Here is a 17,523-nt window from a genome sequence, read left to right on the forward strand (position 1 = left end):
CTTGACAGAGTACAAAATAGACTTCGTGGCTTAGTGGGGGATGCCCTTTTCTCTACCCTGCAACCCCTCTCTCACAGAAGAGACGTTGCGAGCCTATCCTTGTTTTATCGTTATTTTCATGGCAGGTGCTCGTCTGAACTCCAATCCCTGGTCCCCCCTCGCCAATCTTTCACGAAAAACACCCGTCTAGCTGAATCCACTGTGAAAAATTTCCCCCACTCTATATCTGTGCCTAAATCAAAACGCAGATTCAATGAACAAAGCTTCTTTCTTAGAACTGCACGCCTGTGGAACTCTGTTCCGTCTGCCTGCTTCCCTCCGGACTACAACTTGGATGTCTTCAAGTCTAATGTTAACAAATTCCTAATGAACCGCCCCCTTAAGTAAACACTCCATCAAATCTCCACACTAACGTAATGTACTTGCAATAACCCTTATCCCTGAGTGGCTTCCGGGCCTTGATAAGTGGTGATCACTGTGTAAAATATATATATATATATATATATATATATATATATATATATATATATATACACGCATATATATTTATATGTACATTTTTATATGTGTACATGCATTGAATATATAAATAAAATATGATGGAATGAATGTTATAAATAACTTCATTATAAAAAGAAATACAATAATAATCGCATGAAGATGTGCTACCTTGTTAGTCTCGTTTTTTTAAGAATCAGTACACTTGATACTCAACTCCAATTTTTACGCCAGTTTCTCTACTTTGAATCTGTAGGCAAAATTGAAATATTAAAAAAGAAAAATAATAACACCTACTTTAATAATTTTTTAAACTACTAAAATATCTACTATGCTGTTAATCCATGCGTAATGCTATTTTCCAGTAATTTTGTCCAAGTATACTGCATGTATAATGCAGTCTCATAATGTTTAAAATAATATCTCTAACCCCAGCCTTACTCGACTATATCAGATGTAAGAGATAATTGGTACACATTTCAGAATTCTACTTTAATATTAAATGAGCCGGGAAACCACGCCACAATTTAAATCAATATTTCTGAATAGTAAACAATATTTAAATCTTCAAAAATGTAAATTAAAATAGTAGACATGGACAAGAAATTTAATTGGGCGTATTCTGCTATATATGTACGAAAAATATGGTAGTATGCATATATATATATATATTTATATATATATATATATATATATATATACAGGATGTTGTTAATAAAAGATAAAAAAAACGTCTTTAGAAATCTAGTTTTTTTATTTTTTAGAAGAAATTTCAAAATGTAATAACGTCTATATCAATTAAAACACTTACACCCTCATTTATTTGCATGCATTGAGTGCAAAAGCTATTTATAACACTCACGTGGTAAGTAGTGCCTCAGAAGTAAAAATAAAAAATTAAAACGCCAGCTTTACATACTGGTCAAAAAAACAATGAGAGAAATATTTTACTCTTGATTAGAATTTATGAGAGTTCAAAGTATAACACAATAAACTATGCCACAATAAATTAACGGTTATTCCAGCCATCGGAATTTTGATATAAAAAACATAAACAAAGTTACAGATATACCGACAAAAAAGGAAAGGTATCAGCCGACAAACATCGGCCATCGACCTACCGGCCAACCATACGCCACCTCAACTCTCAATTATCATGGTCTACAGTAAAATAAATAAAAATTTGTTGATTTAATAATTCGTTGGTTGATTACAAAACCAACGGTCATCAGCGTGTATACACTATAGCCGAATTTTGTAGAAATGCGTCCCTAAAAATATACACGACAGTATAAGATAAAGAGACAGATGTATCCAATTAATCGTGCGAAAAAACATATCTTATCTTAGGCATCAAGAAAAGAGTAAACCATATATAACAGTTAATTTAAGTTCTCTAGTTTTTGGCCGATACTTTATCTGGTGTATTCTAAACCATGTATTAATTTTTAATATGTAGATTTAAAGAACGGCGACGCTGTTTATCGTTGAACACCTACATGTTTAACCATCGTTTATACACTCTGTAAGTATACGATTCTTTAAAATACGAAATTTGTCCAATATCAAATTAGTAACACGTACCTATGAGCCGTAGAACTAAAAATGCAGAATATGCTGTTAGCACAAATATAGAAGACTAATGAAAGTAGGAGGGGGCCAAGTCTTGTGTACGGGTACACATTCGAGAAATGACTGGAGTTCATATTAGGGACATACATAACGGGACTCATGTAATACAGATATATATATATATATATATATATATATATATATATATATATATATATAACAGGCGGTTATGATGAAAGAGAGGAGACATTTTTATATATTACCGTTATTTTAACATGTATTAGAAGAGAGGGAGACACTTCACTTATGATGACGGTGGAGGACACACAATACTTGGAAGGGTTTACAAAAGAGTTACAAGATTATAATAAACACATTACCTTTTCTGTTGTAGCTGAATGAGTACACGAAACAACACTTACAAAACATAATGTTATTTTTTCATTCATCTGATCTGCCGGGCGATGACGTCAGGAATTCAAACTTGGATCTACATGAGTAATCTTCTACCCTTCGCCTCTAAGGGACTCTCCTCTGACTATGTCAACCTTGGCTGATCAACTGACTCTCACCTCAACTGACTGGCTAAAATCCGAACCCATAGTATCCTATCTGGAGAAATGTCCTTTGTCTCTGACGTCAGAGGTGTGTTTTCAAAGTGACTATTTCATGTGGTTTTTCGTATGTTTATCCAATACACTCTTGATAAACTAAAGAATTCTCAATTCTAATCAAACCTATTTTTAAATAATATAATTTTATTTACATTGTTCATTCTTTTACCGACATATTTAATATTCAGATGTATTTAATATTCAGATTTATTTAATATTCAGATTTTAAAAAGAATTAACAATAGAATTAAATTCCAACATTCAATTTCTTAACTTTCCCTACAGCATTCGATTCCAGGCTTATTCTAATCTCATTTTCACCAATCTAATATTCTTCTTATTAACATAGAAAGGGGACAGCCCTTTTCAATATAACACAATTATATTTTCTCTATTAAACGTATATAAAAATTTGGAGAGAAACAGTTTAAATGGAGTATTCTATTCCTAGATTTTAGCTATAAAATTAAATAATAAAAACTTGTCATTTTTGTGTTTTGTGCAGGAGCCAAACAAATGATCGATATTGGTGGATATTTCAAAGTACGCATCCATTGTATAAAGAAACTATAGAATGAGAACTCATTAAAATGTTTACTTGTTTTGAACTGCACTGCAAGTATTTACTATTTAACATCGTTTTATGTTCTTTATAACTTCATGGATATATTTCGAACAGGGACTTTTAATTCATCAGTATAGAGTTCTATGATTTCATCCTGGGTTCACAACTTATTAAAAATAGCAGGCGCATATAATTTTATTCAGTTCCGTTATCACCGATTTAACAAAGCAATCTCGCTTGAACTAATTCGGCAATATCTGTTAAGCAGTAACTTAATTTTAGTTTTTGTTATTTTTTATGAACGAGTCACAACTTATCAGGGCCGAAATCCCATTCGAGGGTATTTCCTACTGTATTGAACAGGTACACAGGTGCATTTTAAAGATGGTCATGATAAGAAGATAAACTGATTATTTAAGTCGACCCAACAAGAATGTGTTTACATTGTACTTGAAAACGAAAATGTAATAGGCAGTCGAAAAGCACTTCTTTGGCACTGTGTTTTAAGGGGGAGAAATTTTGGTAAACATGTTGTTCATAGAAGTTTTGCTTTGTTCTAGATGCATAGGAAAAGGAAGGGAACTTATTGAGAGTTTATGAAGTAAGAGAGTTTGTTGTGAATGTGTATGGAAAGCTAACATCTAATAAAGCTTAGTCGGGCACCCTCCATGAAAGTAATATTTATGCATAGATTAGCCACATTTCTATTACGAGATGTACGCTGTACTCGGGAATTATTATTTATTAGATTTCAGAGGAGACATTTAATTTGTCAAGGAAGTGTTATCTATTAACTATATAACGTATATCTTTCTGTATGTATATATACGTGTCTATTACCATATGCGCTTACGTATTTATACGTGACCATGTAGAAATCTTTGTTGTGTGTACAGGTGCACAATTGTGTGTCTGCGTTTTTGACAACAGTTCAACAACGGAAGTATTAACGAAACACTGACAGTTTTTACGAGTGACGAATAATCATATCGTAGGTTTATATCAACAAACCCCACCATATACATTGTTCAGTTTTGAGACGTTTCCTCTACTCTCTCTAACATTGTTCTGACATGTTGCCGCGCGTCAGAATTTCTTTTTAGAAAACGTCAACATATAATTATCTCATAATATTTTATAAGCATTTATTTCACGTTTGGTACCGATAATACCTGCTGACCCTATGTTCCATGGGTACCCGGCGTGAAAATAAATCTCTTCGGACCATACTGCTAACATACCCCACACTTGACTACCATCTATCAACTAAAATGTCGCGTATGCATTTAACACTTCTCATTATGTCAGCATTACAATTACCTGATTCTGTTGGTCTATATTTCGTTTTTCTAAAAATTAAGTAGCCGGTAAAATTTCTGACTGACATATTTTGATTTTCTATTAAATCAATTCTCATGAACATTTTCCTCTAGATAGCATTGAACAATATTAATAATACTAATCAATCATGTTTATCAGACTTTGTCTCTGCACGCTAATATAATATTACAGTAGGAGATAGTATAATGATGTGCACTGACACATATGTATCAGAGTACACCATTTAGTAGATAAAGAGACTTGCGCCAGGATAAAGATGATTTTAGGAAGGGTAGAATGATCAAACTATTTCCCCTAACTCGCTAAAAGATCTATTATTTTACCATTTTAGTTCGGTATTGAAGGTTTTTCTCAGAAATTTATCAAAGCAAAAGGCTTTCTCAAGGTGGAAGCAATTCATTTCAGTTGACGCAGAGTAAGCACTATCGCACTGGTGGAGATAAGTATGGAGGTTTGTGTTAGACATTATAAAAATATCATATAACGTGCTCCAAATACAAGCTTTAAAAAAGAACTAGAAGTGTTAGACCCAGACATATAATCTCGTTTGTGAACAATATCTCATAATTTAGTTATAAATATTCATTTTAATATTATGCGAGTTTGACATTGAATTATGTTTATTTTATTATTGAATATCAGATTATTCCTTAAGATTTCAATGGTTTATATTTATTTTCTGTCGCCGAAAGCAGCTTTATAATATCAATTAATCATATGATATCCTATTTGTTCAAGTCACACAAATTTTCGAATATTGATTCATTTGAAGATTATCATACAGAATCGTATAAGAAAATGCAAAGAAAATATTCAGATAGAGAAAAACAGCAGAAACTTTTTAAAAATATATATATTTCTAGCAATTTTATTTAATTTTTACTCTGGAGTTAATTTAATGGGATGGGACGCAACATTTTTAAATGTTTTTGACTAAATTAAAACAATTGTATCTATGAATGATTCTCTCCCTCCCTATATATCTATCTATCTATCTCTCTTTCTTTCTCTCTCTCTCTCTCTCTCTCTCTCTATATATATATATATATATATATATATATATATATATATATATATATATATATATATAAGTATAGGAACAGACAGGGAGGGAGAGAGAATCATTCATAGATACAATTCTTTTAATTTAGCCAAATTATATATATATATATATATATATATATATATATGAATCTTAATTTAACAAAATTATATATATATATATAATTTAACCAAATTATATATATATATATATAATTTAACCAAATTATATATACATATGCATATATATATATATATATATATATGTGTGTGTGTGTGTGTGTGTGTGTGTGTGTGTGTGTGTGTGTGTGTGTGTGTGTGTATTCTGCTATCGTTTTGTTATATTTCCAACATCGACTTTTTCTGTTTTATATTATTTAGGTGTCATTCAAAGAAAATATCTTTTTATAATACAGATTATCTAAGTAATTATGTACATAGATAATTTAGATTAGTTCTACATCAATGAAAAATGATATAATAATATTCATAATATTACTATACGACCGCGTCATATGTAATTAAATGTAATTGTTATCAAATTTAATATCGGACTATGTATAGAAGTTCTGTTGTGATATTAAGCTTTTCGATGTAATATATTATTTCAACGTTCTTTTTAGTTCCAAATTCATCGGTAAATTGTTTACCTCCACGCTTTAATCTCGTCTAAATCACACTTTTCGCTCTCACAGACGTAATGCCGTACTTGTCTTAGTCGGTTTTATCAATACTATGTTGGTGTATGTTCTCCACAGGTGTTTGGTAGGTTTCCTACGCCCAAGCCCTTGTCGAACCCTCATAATGCAGACTATATTTTTCCTAACTATGGACTTTAGGCAATTGTGATAATCATCTGTTTTTAGTCTAACTGCTTACATCAAATGGCTTATATATTAATAAATAATTTTAAGTAGCATATGAATTTAGATTGTAAGCAAAAGCATATATTTACTTCCCTCTCATTCGCCAGGCGCTTAAATATTGCACAGATGTTCAATAAAATATTATTATTACAAACGGCATATGCAGGTCAATTCTTATATAATTGTTTGATAAGAAAATGAATTCGGCTGCATATCATTATAATGTGTGAGCTATGAATAAAAGTGCAATAAGCAGTTTTTTATTGTTGAAAATTATCTATAAAGAGGTCATGAAAAACGTGGATTTGTGACGAGCAGTGGTGATATTTCGTCAGATATATTGTGAGATATAATGTAGACATAATCAGTAAGAAAAAAAAATCTTGTTTCTCTTCTCCACAGTCTGTCTCGCACCCTCATTAGCAGTTTCATTGATTTTGTCTCCCTATCTAATAATGTATCTTTCCCCGTCTGTCTCCTGCCCAAAGCTTCCTGTGCACGATAGAAAAATCAACAAAATATTTTGGTGTTGAGTCAACTATTAATAATTAAGGAAACCGTAGATTGAGTTTAGGCACGGATTCATGAGGAATTAACCGATTCTTCGTCAATTTTTTTTTAATGTATTGAACTATTCAAACTGTTAATTGAAATTGACGGACTGTGAATTAATGTAATTACACATATCTGCAATCATTGCGTATTGTGACGCGCTTATATTTTTCGAGTTTTTGATGATTACCGTTTTACATTGTTGTGCGCATTTCCTTGTTTTTTCATATTTTTATAGTGTTTACTACTTTTATTTATAATACATTTTAAATGTCACTTTTGATATTGTGCTTTAAAAAATGATTAATCAGGTTCATTTGTTTATCACTATTTTAAATCATTTTTAAGCAAATATACATATGGAAACTACGAAAATAAAAACACTAGTACAAATATTTGTAATATTTTTTCTGGAATGTGTAACACTGTAATATTTCGGAGACGGGCAAACACGTGGGCAATTAAAAAAAGGAGGGGGATTGCGTTGTTAAATTGTAAAATTGAGGGAGATTTTTATAAGCTTAATATAGTCGTTAATATATTTTAAAAAGATATCGCCCAGTTAATATTCTTTCTGGAAAAATATGTCATTTACAATTTAAACATAGTGTGTAACTGAAATGAAATGAGTGTGTTTTTGTAATGTAATTCATTGATTGAAGTTATATGTCTTAATTATTATAGAACATGTCTTTATGTTGTGAGAAGATAAACTTGTGTCTACAATAAAAAATATGCTCTTTTAATAGAAGTTTACTTATTAATGACACTAAATATTATTGAAAGCCCCACCTTGTTTTATTGTTTTTGAATTTGCGGCAAGCGCTAATTTAAGAGGTCTCCGGCGATACTACACACGAAAATGATTGTATACATTTCTATTCACACCATAATAACAAAATAAAAACAGGTCTGGTAATTATTTGCTTCCTACGTGCATTCAGAATTTGCAGTCTAAAATATCCGAACGAAGAATACATATACTCCACAAACACTTTGAAAAACTTGCAATATCCCATATATTTCATATTAAATGTTAAGCAAAAAAACAAACAAAAAAAAAACACGAATATTTATCAGGATAAATAAACAAAAATCATATACATCAGATATTTCTCTCATAAACAGACATCTTTTTACCAGCACATGCCAATCATACAATAGTTTGCAATACACTATACAAACTAGGAATTCCAATCATGCAAACTACAACCCAGTCTATCAGAGAACTATTAAAATCAACAAAAATCTCCAAGAAAACCAGTTCCCAATGCCGGTATATACACTGTTCCTTGCCAAAATTGTCATAGATATGTTGGTGAAACCCAGCATGAATTATGAAAAAAAAACAATGAAAATAAAAAGAGATATGAGAAATATAAATCATCTAAATGCATTATTCTCTCATTCATTGCAACATAATCATACCTTTGACCTGAAACAAGCAACAATAGAAAATTTTATTTCAAATAAACCGCGCCGCAGATTCTTGAATCATCACTAATCGTACATTCAAGCACAAAGGAGAAGCCAGAATTGCTCAATAAATATTAAACCTTTCTGTAGCAATTTCGCATGTTTTCTTCGTGTCAAAACGGGAATAATCTTTTGCTTTGTGGATTCCAACTCGCGAACTGTCTACTGCGAACCAGTCACTTTCAGGACCTGTGTAGAATAACTAAACATCGGAAAATGTTCTGTGTACTGCGAACCAGTAATCCTCAGGACATGTGAGGAACAACTAACCATCGGAAACTGGTCTGCAAGTCATTATTCAAGCACATGTGATTGAACACAACAGAATCCTTTTTTTCGATTTGGTTGAATAAGTTTTCAATTCTCCGAGCGGTCTTTTTTCGGTTGGAATGTTGCTACCATTTAGCAGACCGCAAAAAAATAACAACAACTAAAATTTAATAATAAAGACCTGCAATCATCCAACTTTAAAATTACAATAACAATACATGTGCCTGCTTAATTGATTTAACCATGTCATCGATAGCCGGGCGATATCATTAGGCAAAATTTTGATACCTTGACCATTTACCTGCACACACCACTCATACAACAGTTGGCAACACAGTAAACAAACTAGGAATTCCAATCATACAAACCACAACCCAGTCTATAAGAAAAATATTCAAAACAACAAAAATCTCCAAGACAAACCAGTTTCCAATGCCGGCATATACACTGCTCTTGCCAAATATGCCATCATAGATACGTTGGTGAAACCCAGCATGAATTAGAAAACACACTCAATTAAAATAAAAAGAGATATAAGAAATATCAATGTTACCCGCTAAACTCCGCTGCCAGTTGTTGTCTACACACGTGAAACTTCATATATAGTTTATTAGAATCCATACGAAAATTTATATTTTAGTTTTAGCCGGGAAAATGGGTGCAAAAGTGTTAAAACTAAACCAATGAAATTTACCAGATGATGGTCGAACGACGGCATTACCAATATGCATGCATAACGTAATAGCTTTTGGTTCATATCTTAACTTTTAGCTTTGCAGAAAATATGTTTTATAGCCCAGGCATTAACTTCAAATGAAAAAATAAATCGTAAGTCAAACGTTTCGGTGTCTATTCTCTGTGATGGCGCACTAGACATATTTTTTAAAACTTTTTTAAACATTACTATATATTGCCTCCGATAAAATATAATAATAATTACGAAATCTACGTTAAAAATATTATCATACCTTGGAGTATTTTACGACCGGCCGATGCCGTGTGGCCTGCTTGTATATATGCAGAGAAAGAGAGAGAGAGCGAGAGTAAGAGAGACAAATGGATAGATACATAGATCGCTATGTGTATTGGTGTCGCCCATAGACCGAGTAATGGCACGTGCCACATCTACTATATATATATATATATATATATATATATATATATATATATATATATATATACGTTTTATTTTTATTACCGTATCTTTCTGTTAAGTTACATTATTGTTTCAGCTATCCGGCCGTTTTTTTAGTCGTCCGTTGCTTCCTCAGACTTTTACAGAAAGTATGTTTTATAGCACATGCATTAACTATATTATGGCTCCGATCGAATATAAAAGTAATTACGTATTAGGTTTCTTTAAAAGTCTGAGGAAGCTACAGGCGGCCCAAAAAACGACCGGGTAGCTGAAAAAATAATGTAACTTAACAGAAAGATACGGTAATAAAAAATAAAACGCATATTTGCTCTACAACAATATTGAGCACTTTCTTCAGTTTTTATTAATTACCATTTCCACTATATATATATATATATATATATATATATATATATATATATATATATATTGAGGGAATGAGCCCTAGATTCTAAAGAGACGAGTTTATTTTAATGTACTAGTAAATGTATTAATCCTATTAAAATTCATACAGTACTCATTGTAGTGTAGTTATATAATAACTTCAATAGGCATTGGTATCCTTGAGCTATTTTAATATTGAGTAAAATGATAGATAATTTTGAAGTAAAAATCAATTTCCAAATCAATAGATTGTACGATCGCTTCGTAAACGATGTTCTTATTGAAATCGACACTATTTTTTTAACAATAATTTGATAAAATATTTTCTTTAAACATGGTCCCTCATCAGCAAAAATATGGGGGGTATTTGTGTTAAACGAAATGCATGTGGTTTAATTGGGTTTTGTATTGTGTTCACATTATTTTTGCATTTCTATTGTTGGATGACATCGCCATATTTTTGGTTATTATGTTTTTACTAGGTTTATTATAATTATTGTACTTTTCTATGCAATTTGTGTTTCTATCATTTTTATTTTGTTATTTAATTTGTGATTTCTATCCTTTTTTTAAGGGTCTCATTTTAGTATCTTGTGTTTTTATTTAAAAAAATCCCAAAGCACTATAATTAAACGTGAGAACAGACATAGGGAAACCCTATTGTTTAAATCTTAAAACGGACATAGCAACGAAATCGTTTAACATATTAGAAAGAAACTTTAAATTCCCTTACAGGTACAGAAATCCTTAACAAGACACAATGAAAATGTCTTACTCGACAATGCCAAATCTGCAGCAAAAAATAAGTTGTACCAACAATAAAAAATACATAAAATACAAAATACAAATATGCAAACTATGACAGGCTGTAATTGTAGAAAAAATGTCCTTTACAAGGTATCTGCAAAGTAAAAAGTGGAATTTATAGCTGCACCGTATAAAAAAAAAACAAATGTAAATCATAATAATAAGAACCATATAAATCCTTTCTCTCAGACGAATTCTACCACACAATTAATTAATGAAACACCCTCATTAACCAATCTACCAATCAAATACAACCATACGTATTACGTACCAATAATAATCTAGCTGTAAATACTCATTATTAATATATTAAACAAAATGAACTGATAAACACATAATCTCCAAACATAAGCACATCTTCAAAAATTTATCGTTGAAAAAACGGAAAACTTTATCAAATTATATATGGGGTCTAAATGATCAATTAAAAATAGAAAACACTAGACCTTATAAAACGTACATGCCGGGTAACACATTCTGCAAACTTTGTAGATATGAAGCCCTTACTATATTAAAATATTATGCCATTAATCCATTCTCTTAAACGTAAATTCTAAGGGATGTATTCATAATCTTTGGTTTTAATTCGACAGGTTGAAGCAACCATAATTCATAACAATTTCTGATTATCAATCAGTTTTAAACATTTATAATTAATAACTTAAAAACAATAATAATAAGAAGAAGAAGGAAAAGAAGAGGAAGTAAAAGAAGCATTATTATTATTATTATTATTGTTGTTGTTATTATTACGTTACTTGGTATTTTATTACAATAAGTTTCTTTTTTTATTTTATTTTCTATTTTTTTTAATTTACCAGTATTTTTTTTATAAATATTAGTATTATAACTATTATAATTACTATAAAAAATAGTAGTATTTAATTACCATCAGAAAGAGTAATAGTATTAATATTATGGATTTCATTAATTTTACTATATTTAAACATTATGATAAATAATTCATTTTGAAAATCGTTTATGTAAATGTCATTTTTCAAAAAATGGCAGATGTCACGTTTTCTAAATTATTTATGATTTAAATTCTAATATATCGCTCAAACGATAATAAACTGGCAACAGTAGATTATGAGCGTTTCTTTTGAAATAATATAAATAATTATTTCAACCATTCGGAGACAGCATTTAACAACATGCCAAAGAATAGATGGACTGAAATAATGACCGCTTTAAAAGCAAGTGGAAAAAAAGTTATATATATATATATATATATATATATATATATATTTTATTAGAAATATTAAAAATATTTTCTCTTAAACTTATTTTTCCACCACCCTAATTGTATTTGATTTTTTAGCATGAAAATTATTAACGTATTTTCTTTATGTTTAAATAAATTTCCAGGAATATGTTACTAAAAAAATGCTAGTTTTATTTTGATGTCTTTACCTCCCCGTCATATTTTTGCAGATGAGGAGACGGGTTAAAGAAAACCTTTTATCAAATTATATTTCAAGACATATTGTCTATTTCAATAAAACCATCGTTTCCGAAACGATCGTACAATCTATTGATTTTGTTTCTTTTCCATTTGAAACTTATTTTTAATTCAAAATTATGAATCATTTTACTATATATATATATATATATATATATATATATATATATATATATATATATATATATAAATCCTTCATTTACTCACATAAATTTAATATACGAAATATGCGTAAACTTTAAGTATTTACTTCAAAAGTGCTCAATACGTAGGTAGGGCTGGTTAGTAATTTATAAAATATATATGGCGATTAAGCTACACTGAATATTCTGCGTTTCATCCACATAAATAAAATACTAATAACGAACAAGATAAATGCAATTGTAGACACCGCACACTTTGCCTAGTCCAAAATAAATGTCTAACAAAAAGTGTAGTTTATCAGGCAACAATATTTGCGACAGAAAACCCGAATAACAAGAAATATTACATAGGCATGACTTCCTTAGATTTCAAAACCCGATACTATGGCCACAAAAGTACATTCAAAAATAAAAAACACCATATAAAAAGAACACTAGCGAATAAATACTGGGAACTCAAAGAAAGCGGACATTCGCCGGTAGTCGAATGGAAAACATGAGACAAGCTACCACGTGCAGACATTTAGACGACCCATGTAAATTATGCCTCCATGAAAAATTTGCTATGCTGTACTTTAAAGAACCTCAAAATCTATTAAACTGTAGACGAGAAATAGCAAACAACTGTGTTCGCAAAATAAAACTTACTCTAGGATAGCGATACAAAATAGCTTTAAAACTAACAATAACAATAGAAAACAAACAAATAAATAAATTAAACAAACATGAATATACATAAACGATCATACATATAGGTATATATATATGTATATATATGTGCATGTATGTGTGTACACATAGGTATATATATATATATATATATATATATATATATATAAAAGAGGAAGGAAAAGATCTACCTTAAACCACTAACCTAGTTCTAAAAACGATCCTTTGTCCGATAAAATGCATGCCCATTGGCTGATAAGAAGGGGCGCGGTCGATACTAGAAAGCTGATTGGCTAACTAGAACTCCCCACATATATAAAAACAAGAAGCAACCACAGAATTCGCGCATAAGCCTGACGAATCCTATAGTGGATGAAACGCAGAATATTCAGTGTAGCTTAATCGCCATATATATATTTATAAATTACTATATATATATATATATATATATATATATATGTATGGATCCTGCACCATTTTGGGCAAATTTGTATTTACATAGACTCGAGTATATATATATATATATATATATATATATATATATATATATATATATATATATATATATATATATATATTTCATAACTATTAAAAACAGATATATCTAAAACATATAACTTTCATGGGTGTAGGAGATTTATAGATGACCGTATATGTATAAACGATAATGATGAATTCGAAAAAAAATAAACATCTTATATATCCAAACGAATTAAAATTGAATTGTGAACATAAAGGACAACAGGGTACATTTTTGGATTTAGATATAAAAATTGAGGAAGTGATTTTTCTTTATAAAATATTTGATAAAAGAAACGCTTTCCCCTTTAACATAGTACGTATGCCCCATAAAGGTAGAACCTGCCCTATTTTTATGTTTTATGGAACCATTATGTCAGAGTTTTTGAGAATAGCTCGCGTTACTTTAAAACTAACAGACTTTATACCACCAGTTTCTAGTTTAGTAATGAGGATGATAAAACAAGGTGGAGATAAAAATAAAATATTTAAACAGTTAAATAAAGCATTTGTTCGTTATCCTGATGCTTTTGAATCGTTTAAGATAAACCAAACTATATTAATAAAGGAAATCCAAAACTATATTAGCAATTTATAAAATGTATTTATAATTACATATAATAAATTTATATTATAAACTAAAAAAAAAATGTATGCATGTAAACATATTTTTAACCTTTATATATCTAATTTTAAATAAGAATGTAAATATACTAATCATAGTGAGGGTGATAGGTAGTTAAATGTATTAATCCTAATCTTATAAATACAAGACTGATAAATTAAAAAATGCATCCATTTTAAATGTGGAAATTGATGAATCACACAGGTAAGAAATTCATTTTGATAGTATGAAAATGTTAGTAATTGCAACTAAGAATAGGAAATTGGACCAAATGTTTGTAACATGTTTTCTTCCTAAGATTAAGGGTGGTGGTGTTTGATCAACACTGTTGGGGAGCCATGATGTAATATAGTGTTTTGTTTTTAAATCCCCGAAACAGTGTTTCAGGGTAAACAACTGATGATCTCTTGAAAAATAAATTATTGGTATTATAGTAAATTCGAGAGCGAGTTGATGCAGTGATTGCAGGTGATTAAATGACTTACTTACTAGATGGTTTTCTAACGAATGATAAAACTATTTTTTGTATAGTTTTAAAGGTTAAAAACTTCAAAGCCTATATATATATATATATATATATATATATATATATATATATATATATATATATATATATGTATATATATTGGCAGGCCGCCTGACGTTATCCGTCTTAAAATACGCTTTAATATGAGATTTTGATTAATGCATATTCTGTATATATCATTATATTATATTGGACCGGATATATAGTAACGATTTGAAAAGTTAAAAAAGTGACTCGTACGCCACCATCTAGAATCGACAGCAAAACGTTTAGTTTATTATTTATTGCTTTCTATTGCCGGTAATTCCGGACCTATGAAGACATGTCTGCCGGAAGGCAAAAAATTAGATTATGCCCCAACAGCATTTACGTTACACTTGTATATTTGTAATGCCGCTGTTCGAGCCCATGAAAATTGAATCCTTTGTATTTTCACATATTTGCGCGAGTTTTAACAGGCTAAAACCCAAATATCAAGTTTCGCATGAGGTCTATATATGATATGTCATGTCGGTAGACACAAAACCGGCCCAGAAGTTTGGTAGGCGACATTTTTTATACAAACGTATATACGCATACATGAATATTTATATAAAAATATGTTTACTATAAGCTTTTTATTGAAATATTATCAATCATGTATAATATCTGCCTGAATATTATTATACGTAATAATTAACTAAGCATGAGAATTTTATAATAAAACTGACAAAACCAATAGTGAATTATTAAAATATTTTTTTAAAAGAAAATGCAAATAAGCTACATCTATTACAGATCGCCAATAACCTGCAAATACAAGTATATATGAAGCACTATCAAAATCACCTACTCAGAAACAATCATTGCGCTAAACATGTGGATTCATAACATGGGCGTGTCCGCCAAACAACGAAGCAACACTGTGCAGTTGTTTAACGTTATTAGTCCGCTTGATTTCTTTTAATCAGGAAATATATAAACTTCAAGAAATGAATTTCGGAAGGCGATCAAACTAGTTCAATAGTAGGGTAAACATAAGAACACACACACACAGTCTCACGCACACACACTCACGCACACACACGCATATATATACATATATATATATATATTTGTATATATATATATATGTATGTATATATATGTAAATGGGATAAGTCACAAATAAGAAATTAAGTGAATTGTCCTGTTAAGTATTACAGTGAGGTAATACTTTAAGATTTGTTCCAAGTCTCAACATCAACGGATCTTTACATCGCTAAACATCACGGCAGGGGACCATTAAATGTTCTGGCTATCATCTCAGATTTGGTAAATGCTTCAGATCTATCAGATTACTCGCTAACATCTTATTTTCCCTTGGATTACTACTCGTCCAACCTAGCCGTAATATCCTGGAAACCATTGAACTCATTCTGATATTGGACTGCCTTATTTATATGATAACCTTTATCATGGCTTTAAACAACGTTTAAATAACTTTAAATAACATTTTCTAATATATGTGTTGATCAGCAAAATATTTGTGTATTCATAGCTGAATATTTTGTTAATTGAATTTAATTTCCTCTGATGATATGAACTATTATTAAAAATCCCTGGACAAAGGAAATAAATATAATTCTTCTCCATATATTCCTTGTTTCAAACTGAAAAGTTTTAACTTGAATGTATTTTTATATATTACAATCCACAGTTTAATCATCACACTATATACATATATAAATATATATATATATATAAATATATCTATATAAATATATCTATATAATTATTATTATTAACCTGCCCATGCACATATTTCCATGCTATATATATATATATATATATATATATATATATATATATATATATATATATATATATATACTTATCATTCATGGGTCAAAGTACCCAATTTGTTTTGTAAAATCGATTTATTGGTGATTTTGAAATATTCCACATGTCGGAACAGTTTGGCATAATTCACCAATTTTCCAGCAAATCACAGATGCATACATATAAAAATACAAAGAACACATGCAAATAAAAATAATATATTACATACCCTTCATCCTAACTTTCTTGATTGTATGAGTAATGGTTTCAAAGGCAAGGTTCCTTGTTTGTCCAACCTGAAATAATGTTAAGAGAGATATAGCATAAAACATTTTAAAACGGCACGGTATTATTTTACATGTATCTACATCTCTCTCTCTCTCTCTCTCTCACACCCTCTCTCTCACTCCCTCTCCTTCTCTTATATATATATATATATATATATATATATATATATATATATATATATATATATATATATATAGGGTGACCCCAAAAACAGCGTCCAACCTTAAGTAGGCTCCCTTTCCTAATGTTTTGTCCGAATTAAAAAAAAAAAAAACTTTGTCCATAACTAGTTTATTATATTCAAAACATCACATGAAAACACTATGGTATTTTTCCTTTTCTTCTCCGTTGACTGTAAAATGCTCAG

At 29.8% G+C, this 17,523-nt stretch overlaps 1 protein-coding gene across 1 annotated transcript in view; it reads right to left on the reverse strand.

Annotated features, from left to right (window-relative positions):
- The window catches only part of LOC145283519 (carbonic anhydrase-related protein 10-like), a 1,064,961-nt gene that overhangs the window by 595,889 nt on the left and 451,549 nt on the right, over positions 1–17,523 (reverse strand). Inside the window, exon 4 of the mRNA XM_080132363.1 lies at positions 17,098–17,164. Within this exon, the coding sequence (XP_079988489.1) occupies positions 17,098–17,164 (67 nt within the window). The remainder of the gene's footprint in view (positions 1–17,097; positions 17,165–17,523) is intronic.

This window comes from Euprymna scolopes, chromosome 8 (genome assembly GCF_053919585.1).
Source record: "Euprymna scolopes isolate OS-2025 chromosome 8, ASM5391958v1, whole genome shotgun sequence".
In the NCBI taxonomy this organism is placed as follows: Eukaryota; Metazoa; Mollusca; class Cephalopoda; order Sepiida; family Sepiolidae; genus Euprymna; species Euprymna scolopes.